Source organism: Epinephelus lanceolatus, chromosome 6 (assembly GCF_041903045.1).
Source record: "Epinephelus lanceolatus isolate andai-2023 chromosome 6, ASM4190304v1, whole genome shotgun sequence".
Taxonomy (NCBI): Eukaryota; Metazoa; Chordata; class Actinopteri; order Perciformes; family Serranidae; genus Epinephelus; species Epinephelus lanceolatus.
This window is the reverse complement of record NC_135739.1, coordinates 33,034,426-33,054,900: the sequence shown is the minus strand read 5'-3', so window position 1 is coordinate 33,054,900 and position 20,475 is coordinate 33,034,426. Positions and strand designations below refer to the sequence as shown.

Genomic DNA, 20,475 nt, shown 5'->3' with positions numbered 1-20,475 from the left:
TTGCACGTATTCAGATTGACACATCCTCATTGGCAGGCTACTTTGATGCAAATTACAGTGGGCAAATGTGTGCATGTGATTAGAGAAAGGAATTACCCACAGAGTCCAGTAGAGGCTGGAGCCTGTGTGAGACTGAACATAAATGACAGCATACACAATAATACATCAGTATTGATTATAATTCTACCTAACTTTGTAAGTTTTAGTCAGTGTAACTGCTAACTTCCTTTTGTATACTTATTTAAGAACTGCAATTCAGGACTTTCACCTGTTGTGGAGCATTTTTTATTTTGAGTATATCTTAATGTTTTCTTTGCCACTGCTCCGCTCCGACATGGAGCCATGAAAATCCAGCGAAATCCCATTTAAAGATGTGTGTGTGTGTGTGTGTGTGTGTGTGTGTGTTTATTCAGCTGACAGGTGTGGCCACATTTAGTAACGGCAGTACGGCCGAAAACAGAATAGACCTGAGATTCGATGTGGAAGACGACAATGATAATCCACCTGTTTTTGTCCCCGTACCTCCAGCTACGGTCCAAGAGTCCAGTCCAGCAGGTAAAACACATTTTCTGTCACCAAAATACAAGATTCAGAAAAAAAAATGTTGATCACCTCAATTTGCTCCTGTTTGATTGGTTGAGTGGTGTTACAGAGTGAGAAACATGAGTGTGTTCTGACTCTTTATGTAGCCTGGCACCCTAAAGTGCGTCCTAGAGGGCAGACGTTGGTACTCCTTATGTAGGACATGAGGGTCCAGGGCAGTTTTATCAGGCAGTCTGAGGGTATGCTTAGTGCAGCTGTTTAGGAGTTTTCCACAAATTGATCCACCTTGCCTGATATCAAACATTCTTGTGGAGCATAGCAGGTCTTTGTTCAGATCTCCCAGAGCCATGACAGGTGGAAAAACACTCTGTCTGACAGTATCAGCTTGTTTCAGCTCTTCACTGAAATTAGCCTATACTGTACTCTGAGTTTTATGGTTACACCATTCCCTGTAATGGAAATATTCTTGATGTCTTGCTCTCTATCTTCCCTTATCGCTCTGTCATGTTTGTGCCATGTAAGTGACACTGAACAACAGCTTATACTCAAAAGGGCGCAGACTAGTGAACTGTGGCCACAACATTGATGTCCTTTTAAGAGCGATCAAAAAGGTTCCCCTGTAATGCTAATGGAGTGTTTGCAGAGACCAGTTCCATGTCACAGCCCTGTCCTTCAGACTCACTGTTCTAACCTGACTAAATCCTCACATGGGCTGACAAATGAAAGCCTACAATGTAAAAGCAGCACCCATAATTATTAGACATGTGTGGACATTGAAAGGAGGTTAAATATTTGAGATATGATGTGAAATATCCCAGACAGCTCACATACATCTGGCCGACGTCGGCCCAATGTATCAAGTTTAGATCGTTAAGACGTAGCAGGGAGAGCGTTTGCTCATTGCCAAGACGTCGCTGAGACGTCGGCCTTTAATCGAAAATGACCACTACGCGACGTTCAAACGATCAATAAAAGAAGCTGCGCTCAGTGGGCACTCCTTCATTAATATTCATATGCTTTGTACGACCTTTATTCATTTAGGTCGGACCTTTCAAACTACAGATATTTCACCATTCAATGTGAGAAATCAATGCTAACATTCAAAAATAGCTGACCCTATTTCGTGTGTAAGTGTGCACAATGAAGAGACAAAAGTCAATTTGACAAACTTTATTTTCAAATATCCACAAACAATATCTGATGGCCAGTCCGCTTCTCCTGGCAGCCTGCAAGACACAGAAAAGACGATGAGCACATAACTTCAAAAAAAAAAAAAAAAAATCCCAACTTCACCACTGTATTTATTTATTTTTTTTGTTAGCATTTCAGCTGTATTTTAGCCAGATTGAAGGCTTTGAGTCCGTCACTCTGCTTAATTTATTGTTGAAACTGTTAAATAATGGGATCCAGCGTTAACTCCATTAACTGTTAACAGCAGCTCAACAATCAGTCCTTCATCTCGGAAAAACTGCGCTATTACCTGTAGCCACCGGGTCAGTTTGCTTTGCAGAGGAGGAGACCTTGACTGATAAATTGCCCATAAAATCACATTAACAACATACCGAAGGCATCCTTAAACTTCACTATTTCACCTCCGCGCTCCTCTCCGTTCCTCTCACCCACACTTGAACACCTGTCCAGGGCCCCAGAGGTCAGGCCGGGGGGCTGCGGGACCACGGGTGGCAGCTCCGGGCACTTCCACTTTAACCCAAAACGAGTGCTCACAATTACCAGATGAGCAGATAACATCAACTAGGGAAAATAAAATGAAAAAAAAAAACACAGTTGTAGCCTGTTAGCTAATATGAGCTAAACTAGCTAACAGCTAATGAAAGATAATGTTAGCTGGTGGGGACATGTGCTATACACCCAGTTGTGCCTCGCCACTCACCAGGAACCTCTTTTAACGGTCACAGAAGAAACAAAATAGCTATTTTCTGCCAATTTATTTCAACCTGAAACCAACTGCGATGAGATGCAGTGTCCTGCGAGCTCAGTTCCAAACAAACACCGCAGAGATGAAATTCCGCCTCTGTAGCGACTTCCGCATGTGGGCAGACATTCTACGGCACTGGGCCGACCCAAAGCCAACGTAATAGAGACGTTTTATGAGCTGGGACAAAAGAGTATTAAATTTAAAGATATCCGCCCATGCGGCCAACGCTTGACAGACGTTATAAATTCGGGTCCATGTCTTTGGTCCGACAGCCCACTGGTTCGACATCCAATTAGTCTGACTGTCCGCGGTGCTGAACGGCTCGCGGCGGGCGTATGGTGCGCCGCGACCAGCTCTGGGTCAGCTGGGAAAGGCTTGAGGCGAAGCAGGCTCACGCCTTATGTGTTTGTCACTTTCCTTTTCATTTTAACCCACACCATGATCTTTTCCTGACCCTAACCAAGTGGTTTTTGTGCCTAAACCTAACCAGACCTTAACCACAAGGCATCATGATGATTTCGGAACGGACTTCGGAACAATGAGTTTAATATGGTCGGAACAATGGGCTGTCGAACCAATGGGCAGTTCCCATAAATGAAGGGCCGATGTGTCGTCCTCAGGCCGACGTCGGCCAGCACACCTGTGAAGTGGAAACCATTTCAGGTGACTACCTCTTGAAGCTCATTGAGAGAATGCCAAGAGTGTGCAAAGCAGTAATCAGAGCAAAGGGTGGCTATTTTGAAGAAACTAGAATATAAAACATGTTTTCAGTTATTTCACCTTTTTTTGTTAAGTACATAACTCCACATGTGTTCATTCATAGTTTTGATGCCTTCAGTGAGAATCTACAATGTAAATAGTCATGAAAATAAAGAAAATGCATTGAATGAGAAGGTGTGTCCAAACTTTTGGCCTGTACTGTATGTGTGCTATCTGGGATGTTGTTTATATTTTGTTTATAAAGTGTGAGACATGATTGCTGAAATTTTAGCCTTTTTTTTTGTCCTTTTGGAACGCTCTAAACACTGGTACCATACACACGTGCATCAAAAATTAAACAGCAGCTGGTCCGACTGCGTCAGGCCTCTGGCGTTACTCCACATTTATGGAAACAGCTTTTATGACATGTTAGTAACTGTTAGCGCTTGTTCCAGCAAGAATGCAAAAAATGGCAAAGCTATATAAAATATATTTTTTCCATGCCAATATTTCCTTTTTCAGTTCAAGTTTTGTTTATGATGGTGCTTTTTTTTTTTTTTCAAAGCCAAAATTTACTGTCATTGTCCTATAGCTCCATACACAAGACAATTGTTAGTTGCTGCTCTGTGCACACAAGAGGACACCACAAGCTACTCTATTTTTGTGACCACAGCGGCACGGCCATATCACAATCAAGTGCAACCTTGCTTAGAAAGGATCACACTTTGACACACACACACACACACACACACACACACACACAAACAAACACACACAGTAGTGTAGTGGAGGGTATACATGGGTATACCAGCTTTCTTTTCAGGCCTTTACGGTATACCCACCTATCAGCCAAAATGTCACTGGGATAGAAGAGTATACCCACTTCCATGATCACCTGCCCATCTACCTAAGTAGTACACTACATCACTGCACACACGTTTCAGACTCAATGTATCATTCAAAAAATGCCATATCTTAGTCCACTCTGAAAATTCTGTTTTAGGGACAGTCCTCATGGCAAGATAGCAGAATATTACAATAATGTTATCTATCAATTTACTAAATGTAGACTTCCCGTTTCTTGTTCAGGGACTCTGGTTGGTAGGATTACAGCTACAGATGCAGACAAGGCCAACTGTTCCCATTCAAAGATCGCCTACAGCCTTGTGAAGCAGGAGCCCTCTGATGGCCGAAAGGTCTTCTACATAGACAGAAAAACTGGATCCATCTACGTCAAAGAAAACACCATAGACAGAGAGGTCAGAGGCATTACTGTGGTGGGAACACCATATGACTTACATCAACTATAATACATTTGTAGACGGTTGATAGGATTGTTGAGCTCTTCTCTTATTGAATTATAAACCTGTGTTGGTGCTTCTGTTGTCCACAGATACACAGCTCCTACACTTTAACAGTTGAAGGAACTGATATGGATGGAGCTCCTGGAGGCAACACAGGCACTGGGACAATTCATGTCAAAGTAGTGGACATCAATGATAATGTACCGGAGCTGGAAAAAGATGAGGTACCTACTGTGACTTTGTTTCCATAGAAATTATTGTAATATATGCTTTATACATGTATATAAATCATATATGTTTTACTATTACATTTCAGAGGGAAATACTGTACTTTTTTTAATCTCATGATGTGACAGATATAGTTGCCTCTCAGGTGATGAAACTACTAAGGAGAGGTGGGGCTAAAATCTAAGAATCGTTTATATTGAATATCTTTTGGTTGGGAGCAGTAACTTTGGGGTGTCTCTGCTGGTTGCCGGGCAACTTTTTGTGTAAATTATCAATATAAAATGGTAAATCTTGAGCTTTAAGGGTGCTGCAGGGCCGGTGTGGGGAAGTTACTGTGAAAGTATACATATAGTAGCTTTACAAGCTACCAGTTATGGTGCACTGGAAGAAACTGAGCAAATCTACACAGGGAGAAATCTATTTTGGTAAGCTAAAGCTACTTAGATGTAGCAGCTCAAACTACTTTGTTAAAAACAAATTGACAACGTACATATGACTCAAATTTATAACAAACTGTAATACAAAAACAATTGCGTACCAGCAAAAAACACAAAGCCAATCAACTGAGTTTACTGTCAAAAGTGCCCACTTGTTCACGAATCATTAAAAAAAAATAAAAAATGAAAACAGATAAATACTCCATTATTCAGATGAATGTGCAGGAATGTTAACTCTGGTTTTGTAGATAACTACACAGAACATGGAAAAATGGTAATTTAGTTACTCAAACTGCTCAAATCACTATAAATAAGGTTGAACCACCAGCAAGCTGTAATTGAAGTTAAACTACTACTTTAATCCATGATAGAGGTATGCCCGTTTACAGCTTTTGTGCTAAGCTAACTTGTTTATATCTAAAAGATGTGAAAGTCACACTGGTCTTCTCATCTCTTTACCCCACAAAGCAAAAGAGTAGATTTCCCCAGATGTTAAACTATCTCATAAAGCTATTCAAGTGACAAGAGTAAAATGAAAATTATTTCTTGTTTAGTATGCAGGCAGCATCGTGGAGAACACAGCCCAAGTGGAGGTCATGAGGTTCAAAGTGCTGGATGATGATGAAGAGAAAAGTGACAACTGGCTGGCTGTTTTTGATATTGTCACTGGAAATGAAGACGGAATATTCAGCATAGAGACTGATCCCAAAACCAACGAAGGTGTTCTGATGCTTGAAAAGGTAAATCTCTCTCTATCACAACACCTGAACATCCTCAATGCAGTATGCGAGTTAGAAATGAAATGCTCTAGCATTATTAGTTGTATGGTAAGATGGGACATTAAAGAGGTAATGTGCCGCAAGGAGTCATTTTGACTTTAGTTATCTGCATATTTTATAATTCATATATTGCATACTATCTCATCAACAGCATGTGTCTGGATTTAAGAATGTATTTTCTACCCGAGAGGTCTGTCCACCTCCTAATCAATGATGGTTTCTCTCCACAGCTTCATAGAAAATAACTAACATGTAATTACTGTAATTAGAAATGTATAAATGCACAAGCTTCAAGTTTGTTATAAAAACATGTCTGGTACTAAAATTGAAAGACTTAAAGACATCCAGTATCTTTGTCAGTCTATGTTTGGCATATATTGCTGTTTTGTCTTTTAATGCCTGATGACTAAACAACATGTCAAGAAAATTTGCGGGCAACAGTTTGTGGTTTATGAACAATGTATTCATGTTAAACAGTGACCTGTGAGAGTAAACTGATGTGGCTTTGTTCTGTTTTCCCTTCCAGCCTGTTGATTTTGAGGAAAATCCTGATATAAAGCTCGGAGTGGTAGTATCCAATGTTGCCCCAGCTATAGGAGATGGAGACGATGATGGCGATGGTCAAGGAGGAGGAGGAGGAGGAGGTGGAGGAGGAGGAGGAGGGGGTGGTGGTGCAGGAGGAGGGGGAGGAGGAGGTGGCGGAGCAGGAGGAGGAGGAGGCGTATCTATTGACATGGCAACTGGGGCAGGAGCTGGGACTGGGGCAGGAGCTGGTAGCACAGTTACAAACCAGTCCAATAAAAAGAGGCCAATCAAAGGCAAACTTTACCCAGTGAACATTGCAGTGGTGAATGAACCTGAGGGGGTCGCATTTAAACCCCGAGTAAAGCCTGTCTCTGTTTCGGAGAACCCAGAGGAAAATCCATTAATGGAAGTGATTGGTGTCTTTGCAGCTACTGACAGTGACACCGGAAAGCCTGCAGAAAATGTTCGGTGAGATGAATTTACTTTACTTTTAACTTAGAGGCTCTATAAATTATTTTTCATAAAACATCTCAGATTATATTGTGGACATCCTGGCTTCTATGTTATGAATTCTGTTTGGCATTCTGGTCAGAATAGAAAATACTCAATATTTTTCTTCTTGTCATCCAATCCATTAAAAGACTAAAACCAACGATGAATGTATCTACTGACAACTATTGTGTGTATGTGTAAAAAAGCCTTATACTGGTATATCTTCTTCCTGTGTGCCATAGAGTTCCATTAAAACACACCAGTAAGCCACATTGTTGCACTCAGTGACATGTTTTTAACATTTGATAAAAATCACAGTTTATTTAACAGCCACCATAGGGCGAGCACATGCTGGGACTGAAACCAACTGGAAAACGCGTAGTCAAGCGCTTGGTGCTACTCTTGTGTCTTTTCTGTGCCAGATTTCAAGAGCGTGGTGGCAGGTTGCGTCTGAGGTTGCTAAGTAACCTTAACTGTATCATCATCAGATCATAGCCCATTTACCTGAAATCCTGAGTGCAGAGCTGATCTTCTTCCAGGCGTTGTTTGTGTGTAGGTCTGTTGTCTGTGGGACAGATGTAAAGTTCTGGTAGCCCTGCATTAAAATGATCAACTTCTTCCTCATATCGGTGAAAATTGTCAGTCATCCACATCATAGTAATCAGTTCAGTGCAGTGCTGCACTGCACTGAACTGAAGAAGCTTCTTGGATGAGAAGCAAAACATTTTCAAGAAACGCAAGCAAGTCCAGTTGCCTACGATATAGCACTTATGGTTCTTCCTTATATTTATCACAGACTAATATTTACGGATGAAGGGAAAGATGTCCATCGGCTGTGATTGGTTGTTCCTTGTGCTGCTGCGTTCCAAAAGTTGAACTCAGTTTATCTCAGGGTGCAGCTGTCGTGCCCTGAAAAATAGGTGCTTGTGAACGTGTGTACACTGCTGCCAAGTGTCTTCATTTAAAAAAATGGATTTAAAGAAAAATGCGGCATGTGCACGGCCCCACTCTGTGAGGCTGTAATGCTTATTGTGAATAAAACCAAACTGTTGGATACATAACCCAAAATAGTGGACAAATTAAAATTTCAATCTGATGATGGTGCTCAATGAAAAGTCAGCAGATTGCCAAAGTTCCCAAAACCCACAAACATTACATGGTGATCTATCCAACAGTGAAGTGTGTTCCTTTTGGTGCCGTTCGGGGAAAAGTCAGAGGATCATTTGAGTCAGTGAATTAATCCTCTGGGCACCATGAATGTCTGTACCAAACTGAATGCCTTTCCATCCAGTGGTTGTTAAAATATTTCAGTCTGGACCAAAGTGGTAGACAGACAGACAGACAGACAGAGATATCTGAAGATATCTGTGAGGTGTTTTCAAAGCTCTACATTGTCACTAGGACCCAATGAGTTTAGTGCTGAGGGCCACAGGCAGAAAGTCAGAAAGAGATTGACTAATATGTTGATTTTGTCTTTTCATTGGATTTGTTGACAGTAAGAAAAGTAAAGAAGAACATCTTTAAATAGATTGCACAGGATTTGCTTAGTATTTAACTCTTTGTATTTTCTGTGAAATTTAGCAGCGGAGAAATTATTATTGATGAAATCATTTTATAACCACTAACTTTAAACATGTGACTGCTTTAACTGTTGTAATCTAAAGAGTAAACATTGCTGCACATTGTTTCCACAGATATGCTAAAGGCTATGATCCTGACAACTGGCTATTGATTGACCCAGAAACAGCAGAGATTAGACTTCAAAAGTTCCCCGACAGAGAGTCCCCATTCTTGGTTAATGGAACTTACTACGCTGAAATACTGAGTCTGAATGAGGGTAAGCTCTGATTATGGATAGCAGGTGTAGCCTTCAATTTAGAGAGCTGAGCTCAAGATGGTTTGGGATGCAGAAAAATTTCATTTTTCAAAAGTTTCATTCAGACACGTTGCTTTAGTTTTCTAATAGACAGTTCACTGTAAAAGTTTAGATTCCATTAAGTTTGTACTTCCTGTTGTGGATGACTTATGTTTTCTAATTCCCACAGACAGGCGTTTTGGGATTGCCACTGGAACAATAGCGTTGAAGGTGGGAGATGTGAATGACGACTGCCCCACACTGACCAACCACGTGGAGTACATCTGCTCAGACACTGAGGTGATTAATGTTACGGCAGTGGATGAAGATGGACATCCAAATTCAGACCCTTTCACCTTCCTCCTTGTGGAAGAGGAGAGCCGAGGAGATTGGAGGGTTGAACCTTTAAATGGTACGATACTTTATTTCTATTATTGCCAGTTTGCATGATCATTGTTTTGTATCAAATGGTTTAATCTTTAATTACCTTCCGGAGGAAGTAGTGATTATTTATAACAGTGGTTAGAGTGGCTGGCAGCTCCTACTGTTTTGATGAACATTTTCAAAAAAATAGTGAATCCTTTCCTAGTGCCCCAGCTTAGAGTCAAACTCGGTGATGTTGGTCAGTGGTGGTACAAGGTGAAGCTCAAGTTTAAATTATTCCCCAAGGCCAGATCTTTCAAGTGTGGCACACAACACTGTCTAGTCAAATGACTCTGCATCCAGGGAGAATTTCATTACTGATGATTTTTGTGTCTGTATTGCAAAGTGATAGGGAGCCATGGCTGGATGCTGATGCTGGGGTCCTTGTTGGGTTTTAAGAGGAGTGAGATGATTGTGGTGTCTCAATTATTCTTCTGTTCTGTTATAAAGGGGTTACAACACAATCCAGAAATGTTTGCAGAACTCAGCAGGGAAGCCTGGTAGTTTATAAGTTGGCATTTGGTTGGGGGAACTTTCCATTTAGTGTTTTTATATTGGCCAGACAAAACCAGTGTTTATGACCCAAGGGAACATTAACAGTAAAAAAAGGAAACATTAAAATCTAAAAACCCACTAGTTATTCATGCACTGGAACAGTAAGACTCCTCTCATTCTTTCTTGCTATTAGGTACCAGTGCATCCCTCAGGGCTTTGAAACCTCTTTGGGCTGGTCACTACCAGGTCGCCTTCATCATCCAGGATCAGCAGGGCCTCGCCTGCCCAGACCCTCAGTACCTGGACCTACATGTGTGCTCCTGTGAGAAAGGAGAGACCTGCAGACCAGCAGGTATAGATGGTCTAACAGCGTCTCGCAAGGAATCCTCATCAACATTTGGAGGACTGGGAGTGGGGGCACTGATCCTGGGACTTCTGATGCTGCTTGGTGAGTATGAGTTATGTTAGCATGACTCAGGAATGATGCCTATAATACACCTATATAATCTAGGACTGTGATTCAACCAGAACGAACATTTAAAACCTCTTAAGAAACAGTATCCATGGGCGGGATTCCTTTGGATTACACTTGCAGTAGTTAACTGTTATAGCATATAACATTTTACATCTTCTCCATCAGGTGGCTGGTCTCAGATATTTAATAATTTACTTGCTACTTTATACCAAAGAAACTGATCCTCTGAAATGTGTTCACAGTCAGATTTGTGGTGTATTCAGAGTGACTCACACACTTCTTGAGCAGGTACTTTGAGTGTGCAAGAAAACATTTTTTGAACCTTAGAAATTTAATATTTCCGCCTTCTGTTGTGGTTGTGTTTTTCAGCTGTAGGTGTCTTACTGATAACCTGCTCATGTGGAGGAGAATCAGGGAGCTTCTCTGATTTCCCTTTTGATACCACAGAACACTTGATTGTCTATCATACAGAGGCCCGAGACGAGAACAAGGTAAAATATACAGTGTGAAGCAGACTATTCTGTGCTCAGGAGTACACAAAGACTGAGGCATGCAGTGCTAAAGTGCTAAAAATGAGTTAGTTGTACATGAGGCTTGACAAGGTGTTTGTTTGAAGTTTGTTATTGCGGTGAACAAAAAGTCATAAGATTGAGCATGACAGCCACATCATCTGCATTCATCACTAACACCGGAGCACCACAAGGTTGTGTGTTAAGCCCATTCTTGTCCACACATTACACCAATGATTGCACCAGTTCATCACCTATCACTACTTACCTCAAATACGCAGATGACACTGCTGTTGTGTATGCTGTTGTCTGATAGTGTACAGTGTTGGGAAAAGAAGTAAAGTAAAAATGAGCTGATGTAAATATATTTACCAGCCTGGTCCAAGCCTTAGGGCATTTTCATATTAGTTACGATCAATTCATACCATGCCCAACAAGACCAACGGCATAGTGAAATGGCTTTGCAGCTCTACTAGACAACAGCTACTCATGCTAAATAACAGTCCACTCCTGTGTTTTGGCACATTTGGTTTTCAAACCTAATGTGAACCGTACCCAATTACACATTAAACTTACTCTAGACCACCTTTTCAGGTGGATTCTGAAACAGAGCAGTATACAGTGCAGTACACAATGTTCACACTTACCAAATGAACTTTACTTTGTGGTTAAGTGTACTCAGATTCAGGCCCAGGTCCCCGATGTGAAAGCCTTCTTGGTCTGCCAACAAATACACTGCAATTAATGCTTATTGCCATAGGTGCCACCCAAGAGAATGAAGCATAGAGATTCAAGAGTGTAACTTTAATAGCAATACAAATGGAAACCTTTTAAGAAAAAACATCTGTTTTCTTACAAATGAAAAGTTGAAATCATAAGAAATAGAAAACACACCCTGCAATACACTCAGGGAATGTATCGTTATAGCCTTACTGGCATGACCAGTAACTTATCGTGGCTAATGTCAGCTAATGTCAGCTGATGTCAGCTGATGTCAGCAACCTCTAAATAAATATCGATGTGTAACTGACATAACTGATTTACTTCACTGATGTTATGACTCTACTGTTGCAGTGCATTCCAGCATGTCATAAATTAAAAAAAAAAGTAAAACAAGAAGTGAGTTGGGCTCAGTGATCTAAAGATTTGAACATGTCTGTATATTGAAATTGTGATTTAAATTATGGGGTGTAAGGAAGCAGTTATCAGTTTAGTGTTTACATCTGTGTGCGGACATTAGGCCAGTGAACGTTGAAGCATACATACAAGACATATGTAACCTAAGGTCATCCTGTTTGTTTTCCTGAAGGAAGAGTGTAAATGGTAAGATACTTAAAGATTTGCACTGCTTGTCTAGAGCACCAAATGTGCTAGGTCACGACCTACTGCAGCACAAAAATAAATATGTCTATTCACTTCCTGTCCTTCCTGTCTATTCACTTCCTGTTCCAGGAGGTCGCTCTGCTTAGCTCTCCAGTCCAGACAAAGTCTGCTGCCGTAGCTAAATTATCAGCCAGCAATGGAGCTTCCAACACCAAAGCAAACACAACAGCTACCTTAGGGAATCTTGAGATGGGCTCTGCCAACAAAACCTACACGTCGAGGTATGGGGCTGATAGCAGAAACTGGGAGAGCTTTGGAGAATCTAGAGAGACCCAGACAGAGTTTTTCTCGATGGAGGAGGAACTGTTACGGTTTGGCAGCATGGATGACATTACCCTCTCTGATGTGTTTCTGCATCAGTACTACTCTCAGGTGAGGGACCATCGGCCTGATGCTGTTTTATTGTAACTCTTATCTTCAATAGTTCTGTCATTGTTAATAATACTAAAGTAACCAAAGTCATTGCTGGGATGCAGGAATTTGGCGACATGGTTGTACAGTACAGGCCAAAAGTTTGGACACACCTTCTCATTCAATGCGTTTTCTTTATTTTCATGACTATTTACATTGTAGATTCTCACTGAAGGCATCAAAACTATGAATGAACACATATGGAGTTATGTACTTAAAAAAAGGTGAAATAACTGAAAACATGTTTTATATTCTAGTTTCTTCAAAATAGCCACCCTTTGCTCTGATTACTGCTTTGCACACTCTTGACATTCTCTCCATGAGCTTCAAGAGGTAGTCACCTGAAATGGTTTCCACTTCACAGGTGTGCCTTATCAGGGTTAATTAGTAGAATTCCTTGCTTTATCAATGGGGTTGGGACCATCAGTTGTGTTGTGCAGAAGTCAGGTTAATACACAGCCGACAGCCCTATTGGACAACTGTTAAAATTCATATTATGGCAAGAACCAATCAGCTAACTAAAGAAAAACCAGTGGCCATCATTACTTTAAGAAATGAAGGTCAGTCAGTCTGGAAAACTGCAAAAACTTTAAATGTGTCCCCAAGTGGAGTCGCAAAAACCATCAAGCGCTACAATGAAACTGGCACACATGAGGACCGACCCAGGAAAGGAAGACCAAGAGTCACCTCTGCTTCTGAGGATAAGTTCATCCGAGTCACCAGCCTCAGAAATCGCAAGTTAACAGCAGCTCAGATCAGAGACCAGATGAATGCCACACAGAGTTCTAGCAGCAGACCCATCTCTAGAACAACTGTTAAGAGGAGACTGCGCCAATCAGGCCTTCATGGTCAAATAGCTGCTAGGAAACCACTGCTAAGGAGAGGCAACAAGCAGAAGAGATTTGTTTGGGCCAAGAAACACAAGGAATGGACATTAGACCAGTGGAAATCTGTGCTTTGGTCTGATGAGTCCAAATTTGAGATCTTTGGTTCCAACCGCCGTGTCTTTGTGAGACGCAGAAAAGGTGAACGGATGGATTCCACATGCCTGGTTCCCACTGTGAAGCATGGAGGAGGAGGTGTGATGGTGTGGGGGTGTTTTGCTGGTGACACTGTTGGGGATTTATTCAAAATTGAAGGCACACTGAACCAGCATGGCTACCACAGCATCCTGCAGCGACATGCCATCCCATCCGGTTTGCGTTTAGTTGGACGATCATTTATTTTTCAACAGGACAATGACCCCAAACACACCTCCAGGCTGTGTAAGGGCTATTTGACCAAGAAGGAGAGTGATGGAGTGCTGCGGCAGATGACCTGGCCTCCACAGTCACCGGACCTGAACCCAATCGAGATGGTTTGGGGTGAGCTGGACTGCAGAGTGAAGACAAAGGGGCCAACAAGTGCTAAACACCTCTGGGAACTCCTTCAAGACTGTTGGAAAACCATTTCAGGTGACTACCTCTTGAAGCTCATGGAGAGAATGCCAAGAGTGTGCAAAGCAGTAATCAGAGCAAAGGGTGGCTATTTTGAAGAAACTAGAATATAAAACATGTTTTCAGTTATACAGTACATAACTCCACATGTGTTCATTCATAGTTTTGATGCCTTCAGTGAGAATCTACAATGTAAATAGTCATGAAAATAAAGAAAACGCATTGAATGAGAAGGTGTGTCCAAACTTTTGGCCTGTACTGTACATCAAAGTCAGATTGGTTGACACAAACAGTTTATTAACAGTTTATTCAGATGATCAAATTCACTTTATTTGGAGAACAAACTGAAATCCATTCTCACCATTATGTTAATGGTCCTTCAGGGCTGCTACAACAAGCTAACTGTTTCGTGGGCTAACATGGCTGGCTACTGCTCGATGAAAATAGGGAATCTAAAAGAAAGGAAATTTGAACTGTGCTGAAAATGCCTAAAAATGTATTTTTTAGTGATATGTTTAAAAAAAAGTTTGCAATTTGCTCGTTATTTCTTTTCTAATATGGCACTGTATTAACCTATTGCTTCTATTGTACTGACATACAATACAGTGGACGAGAACTGAAGATGAAGTTTGGAGAGTATCACTGGACCAGTGTGATATTAATATTGTATTCTGGTTGTTGATTGGTCAGGGAGAGCGTCCTCCCTTTGAGTATCATTTTACGTATTTTGGTCAATCACAGAATAGCATGGGGAAAAAATTTACATATACACACTGATTTAACAAAACCCGCCCTACAGAGGACAGCAGGAGCCCATACTCCTCTGCCCCACACCACCACTTCACACAGGCTGCCCTTCCCCCTCTTGCTTGCCCTGCAGATGTCGCTGTTGGAGTACTTAAATCAGAACTGTAATAGTGGATATTTTCAGAAGAACAGAGAAAACATACTGAATAATTGACACCGGGATTAGTTAATGCTTTATTCAAGCCAGTTACTCTTTTTTTACATTTCGATCCCTTAGTTACAATAAAGGAGAAGCAACCTCATCTGCCTCTGTGGACCAGCCTCCTCTGCTGGATACTCTAAACTAATGTCAAATGAGTGAACAATGACAGTGAACCTTCATGTTTCACACAGGTGTGCAAGCATTCATAAAAACCCACAAAATCTGTTTCTATAAATTTTATGTGAACTTTTCAGACAAAATGCTTTGTGTCAAACAACTTTCAGTGTGCAGATTATTTAAGCTGTGCTGGAGTAACATGTCTTTCATTGTCTCTGTCTAAATATGTTGCAGAAAGCAAGATGTGCTGCAAAAAATCAAGCAGCAAGAGATTGTGTGCTTGAGTATGAGTATGAGGGCCAGGGCTCCCCTGCTGGCTCAGTGAGCAGCTGCAGCCTCCCAGACTCTGACAAAGACCAGCACTTCCTTGATGACCTCGGACTGAAGTTCAAGAAGCTGGCTGACATCTGTTCTCCTCCTCGACCTCCGACACCTCTAAGTTTTGTCACCCAGCAGGTGGATAAAGTTGACCACATTGCTGTGCCCTTATTGGAGAGTAAACCACCCAGCATCCAAGGCAAGATCCAAGAGCAAACCCAAAATGTCAGCATCACCCAGTCACCCACCAGTGACATCGGCTTGAGTAGGACCTCCACCAGCAGCACCCATGGGAAAAAATCCATGAGTGTCACAGGCTTTGATGGAACAGCTTGTGGCAGCATTTACAGCCAGTTTTCACACATGCCTCATTTACCCCATATTGGTCCTGTTACCACAGCCATGATGCCCTCTGTGGCTCAGATGCTTGTACTACAGCAGCAGCCAGTCTACTACACCACCACCCCTATGATGCAGCCAATGCATTACATAGTCCAACCACAACTTCAGAACACAGTGCTTCTGGCTGATGGGCCTGTCAGCAACCTGCAGATACACGGGGGAAACACTGCTGGGACTTTCAGTCTGGGTAGAAGAAGAGGCAACAGAGTGATGGAGGATAACCAGGGAGTAAAGACATGGACATTTTCTCATGGCCCAGGAGTAGTGATGGGTGTCAGGAAGAGTGGTCGAAGGATCAAGTCAGAGAGTGGAGAGGCAGCTGAGACATGTCATAGTAGTACAGGGATGCAGACAGGTCGATGCATCAGTTTGGGAGCAGTAGAGTTTCCTGCGTGAACAGCTGTTCACGCAGGAAGGAGACATGAGAAGAAAGTCGACAGCATCAGCAGAGGCAGTTTTCATTTATTAGTATTGACCCCAACACCACCTGGCTTTTTAACTGATGATTGCTTAACATTGTTGCACCATATTAACATTGTTGAAAAAATGGAGCAGGGTATTACAATCATGAGAAAGGTCTCCTCCAGTGTAACACTATCAATTCAAGAGAATCAATCGCTTTCTCATCTAGGGTGCTGCAAAAAATGTATATTTTGAAGCTCCAGCTTGCACAAAATAACACTGAAAGAACTAATGTCGCAAAGATGCACCACAGTCTGGCACGGTATACTGCTGAGGAGAAATTTACCGACAGTCTTCTCACATTTACTAGAATTGCAATCCTAGATGATAAACTGAACAGACAGATCTGTTGTATAATCACCATATTACACAGGTCACCATGGGTCATCTTGTTCTCCCTAAGCCTAAAACAAATCAACTTAAAAATGCCAATGGATATTAGTTCCTACAGAAATTACACAAGTCAGAAGCAAATATTTATTTAAAAAAACACTCAAACTGTAACTGATGAGAGGGACCGCACAAAATCAATAATGCTATGCTGTTTTCTTATGGGATCTCAACACACTACTTTGTTTGATAACCTCTATAATTTTTATTTCCTTGCTTTTATTTAAAATATGTAATTTTGTTTAAGTGATATTTTGATTACTTTGATTTCCAGTATGTTATTTTGGGCTAAACTGATAGTGTCAGTCTACATTTGTATGTGTGCGTTATGTCTGTGTGCTGTCAGTGTTTGCATTACTTTATGTGGACCCCTGGAAAATTTGCAACTGCTGAAAATATCGAGTTCTTTTGTAATTGTGTAAATAATCATATGTAAAGTATTGATGTACAGTAAGTACAAAAATAGACCTGTGCGGTTTTTGTGTACCATCTCACTGTGTTTTAGTGCAGTTAAGAAATATACACTTCTATACTACTATACAAGTAGCGATTAAAGAGTCTCACAAGACTCACATTGAATCCTACAACGAATCCCATAATTATTGATAATTTAATAACAATAATAACTTTATCTGAAAATCACAGAGGTTGTTCATCTACACTGTACACTGAATTAACTACTGAACAAGGAGCACCTTGTTTGTGGTGAGTGCGATAGAGCAGAAAGGGATATCCTGAGATTTCCAACCATAAGGTGCCAGTTTATTTTTCTCACACTTGATGGCAGTAGAGAGGTACTGTTGTTTATCATGAATCTGAGGAGGACCATGTGTGCAGCAGAATAATACATTAAAACACTAGATGAAGCTGTTCACCTTGTTTACTCTGTCATGTGATACTGTTTCTGATATGTTGAAATACTGGCACTGATTAGCATAAATTAATCCAGCAGATGATATGGAGGACACACTGGAGACATTTTGCTCTTTAAAGGCTCATTGTTAACAGTCACTTTAGCACTTACAGGGTCTGGTGGAGGGAAACTAATAATAACACATCATAAGATGTACAGTATGTTTTAGGTTGTTGTAGGTGGTAGGTGTATGTATTTCAACATTAAAATATATGTTGCATAAAAAGGAGTTAAACTGTTTATATGCGTTTGTTATTTTAAAAAAGACAATTTATGAAGCTGTGCTGTTATTTCTAAAGCTATTTCAATGCATTATGGTTGACTGTCATTTTTTAGGCTGTGATCTGTGGGGCCATCGTTCTGTTACAGTCAGTGTTGACAAGGGTTAATTGTAACTAGAGTCTCCCTTTGCTGAAGAACTCTTCCTGCGTTTGGTTCAAACTTGTCTCTTTGCAGTGTCTCTGACAGCTATTTGAGCAGAAGCTCTGGCCTTTTGCCTAAGACCTGTCGCCTTATGTTGTCTTGTTCTTCTTGTTTACAACCCAAATGTCAATAAAGAAAAAATGTTCATGAGTCACTGAATTGGCATTGATTTTAATTTGTATGGTTATGTTATAAAAGAAAGTTTGTATTTTACTAGTAAGTGTATAGTGTATATAAATAATGATTAAGAATATCACCATTACATATCACATATATACATTTATTTCAGTTGATGGCAACAACCTTACAGTACATTCCAGTGATGCTGCATTTGTGTTTCTACATATTTCAAGTGTTATGTTTGTTTTTAATGGAAGAAATTAACACAGACTACAGCTAAAGCTTTGATGTGTAGGCTGCGGGAGTTTGAAAATAATGTAGCTGTCACACAAGGCTTTTTTTTATCATGGGTCGACCCAGAGACGGGATCAGGAAAGCTCACTATAAAATATCACAGGTTTGATCAGGTTCATTAAAAAGTGACAAAGCAGTGTTCTAAATAAGTTACTGATAGTCACACAGACATGTCAATCAGGATTTCTTTTCATGATAACAAAGAGCAACTTCAGGTAGTAGTGATATCTGTTTCCACCTTATTACTGTAATCGTGCTCACCTGAATAACATATTCAGATTCGGGCATATCCCTACCCAATGCAAAGTATGGATATGTACTGCATCAGGGTGCACTAAACGACCATCATCATCACTTGGTGGAAGGCAAAGAATAAAGTATTGTTACAAGACTGCTCACATTGAAAATCCTGGACCAGGAAGCCTCCTGCGAAGACGCAGGTGTTTCCCCCTCCCTGTCTGCAGTTGTGGACATTACATCAGCACTGACTACAGCAAACAGATATCCCATGTCCCTGTCCGTCATGAACACACCCCCACACATTGTCAACTTGTTGCACTCCACTTCCATCTTCACTCTAACATTGCACCCACTCTAACTGATTTTTAATTGATAGTTACAAAAATATCCACCTGAATCTAACACCATAGTGATGCATGGCCAAGCCAACATACTTGTTTTTCTGGGGTTTTTAAAAAACTACAATGACAGTGACATTAAGAAGACATGTCAACCTCTAGCAGTGTCTAACTTGTCTATAGCACTGCCATTGTTGCATTTAGACCTCACTAGTTTCAGCCTTCTGATTACAACGTTAAACACTAATCGTTGTCCACCCGCAGGGCTCATGAATGTTTTTCAACAGAAAAAACGTTGTTTCATGTTATGACTCAGTCAACTCGGTGGAGTGGGTGGATTCCAAGGTGCTAACCCAGGCAAGTTAATTCTGAATTTTTCCTGTCATGGTGAGATGTGATGAACTTTGAACGATCTTGTACGCATATGAGTACATACTTGAAGTTAGAAACCAAATGACCTCATAATATTCGCATGAGGCTCAGGTGGTTTTTCTGATCAGATTGTGTCGGAGGGTAGATGAGTTCCTCAGTTAACACTACTGGACATGTTTAAATTGCTAACGATAATAGACATAATCTGTCATCTTTTTTCTGTGTGTGTGTGTGTGTGTGTGTGCATGTGTGTGTGTGTGTGTGTGTGTGTGTGTGTGTGTGTGTGTGTGTGTGTGCGTGTGTGTGTGTGTGTGGGTGTGTGTGTGTGTGTGTGGGTGTGTGTGTGTGTGTGTGTGACTGTTAGTGCTGCAGGCCAGCAGCAGACAATTTTCTGTAGAACCGGTTTTCAGCCTGTACAGCATGAATAGAATCACTCCACCCTCATAATCCTCATGACTGAAAAAGACTGACTGAAGTCCTTTGTTTTTCTCACCAGCCATGTCTCATGTAAGAACTAACATGCGGCTGTACATTTGTTGATTAATGTAGTTACAGTGAGCTCCAAGCAACACAGCTAAACACTGATGTTTCTTTTCTTCTCCCATTCTTTCAACACACTTGATCATATTTACATTTTGGAGTTTTTACTCCTAAAGCAACATCCACCAATCTTCAAGAGATGATTCATTTAGTGTAAAAGTCCACTGGCATAAATGTCTGTTAGAACATATTCACCACCACATATTTATGTAACATTTGCTGTTTATTCTATTCTCCATTCTATGGAGTACACAGACGTACACGGTGCAGAGCTCATTGAAATTGAAAAGCGGACGAGGAGAGGGAAGGAGCAGTGTTACTTCGGTAGCACTCGTCTCGTCTCGTCGTCCTCCACTTATTCGGGTCCGGGTCGCGGGGGAAGCAGCATCAGCAAAGAAGCCCAGACAGTCATTTCCCCAGCCACCTCCATCAGCTCTTCCAAGGGAACCCCGAGGCGTTCCCAGGCCAGCCGGGCGATGTAATCCCTCCAGTGTGTCCTGGGGCGGCCCCGAGGTCTCCTCCTGGTTGGACATGCCCGAAACACCTCCCAAGGGAGGCGTCTGGGAGGCATCCTTACCAGATGCCCGAACCACCTCAACTTGCTCCTCTCGATGTGGAGGAGCAGCGGCTGTACGCCGAGTCCCTCCCGGATGTCCGAACTCCTCAA

The 20,475-nt window shown here is 41.3% G+C and overlaps 1 protein-coding gene across 1 annotated transcript in view; it reads left to right on the top strand.

Annotated features, from left to right (window-relative positions):
• The window catches only part of LOC117253817 (desmoglein-2-like protein), a 28,277-nt gene extending 10,222 nt beyond the window's left edge, over positions 1 to 18,055 (top strand). Inside the window, exons 4-14 of the mRNA XM_078168987.1 lie at positions 414 to 555; positions 4,268 to 4,437; positions 4,572 to 4,706; positions 5,702 to 5,887; positions 6,453 to 6,919; positions 8,638 to 8,780; positions 8,989 to 9,210; positions 9,910 to 10,164; positions 10,561 to 10,682; positions 12,153 to 12,455; positions 15,231 to 18,055. Coding sequence (XP_078025113.1) covers positions 414 to 555; positions 4,268 to 4,437; positions 4,572 to 4,706; positions 5,702 to 5,887; positions 6,453 to 6,919; positions 8,638 to 8,780; positions 8,989 to 9,210; positions 9,910 to 10,164; positions 10,561 to 10,682; positions 12,153 to 12,455; positions 15,231 to 16,112 — 3,027 coding nt within the window. The 3' untranslated portion in view covers positions 16,113 to 18,055. The remainder of the gene's footprint in view (positions 1 to 413; positions 556 to 4,267; positions 4,438 to 4,571; positions 4,707 to 5,701; positions 5,888 to 6,452; positions 6,920 to 8,637; positions 8,781 to 8,988; positions 9,211 to 9,909; positions 10,165 to 10,560; positions 10,683 to 12,152; positions 12,456 to 15,230) is intronic.
• The last annotated feature ends 2,420 nt before the right edge of the window (positions 18,056 to 20,475 follow it).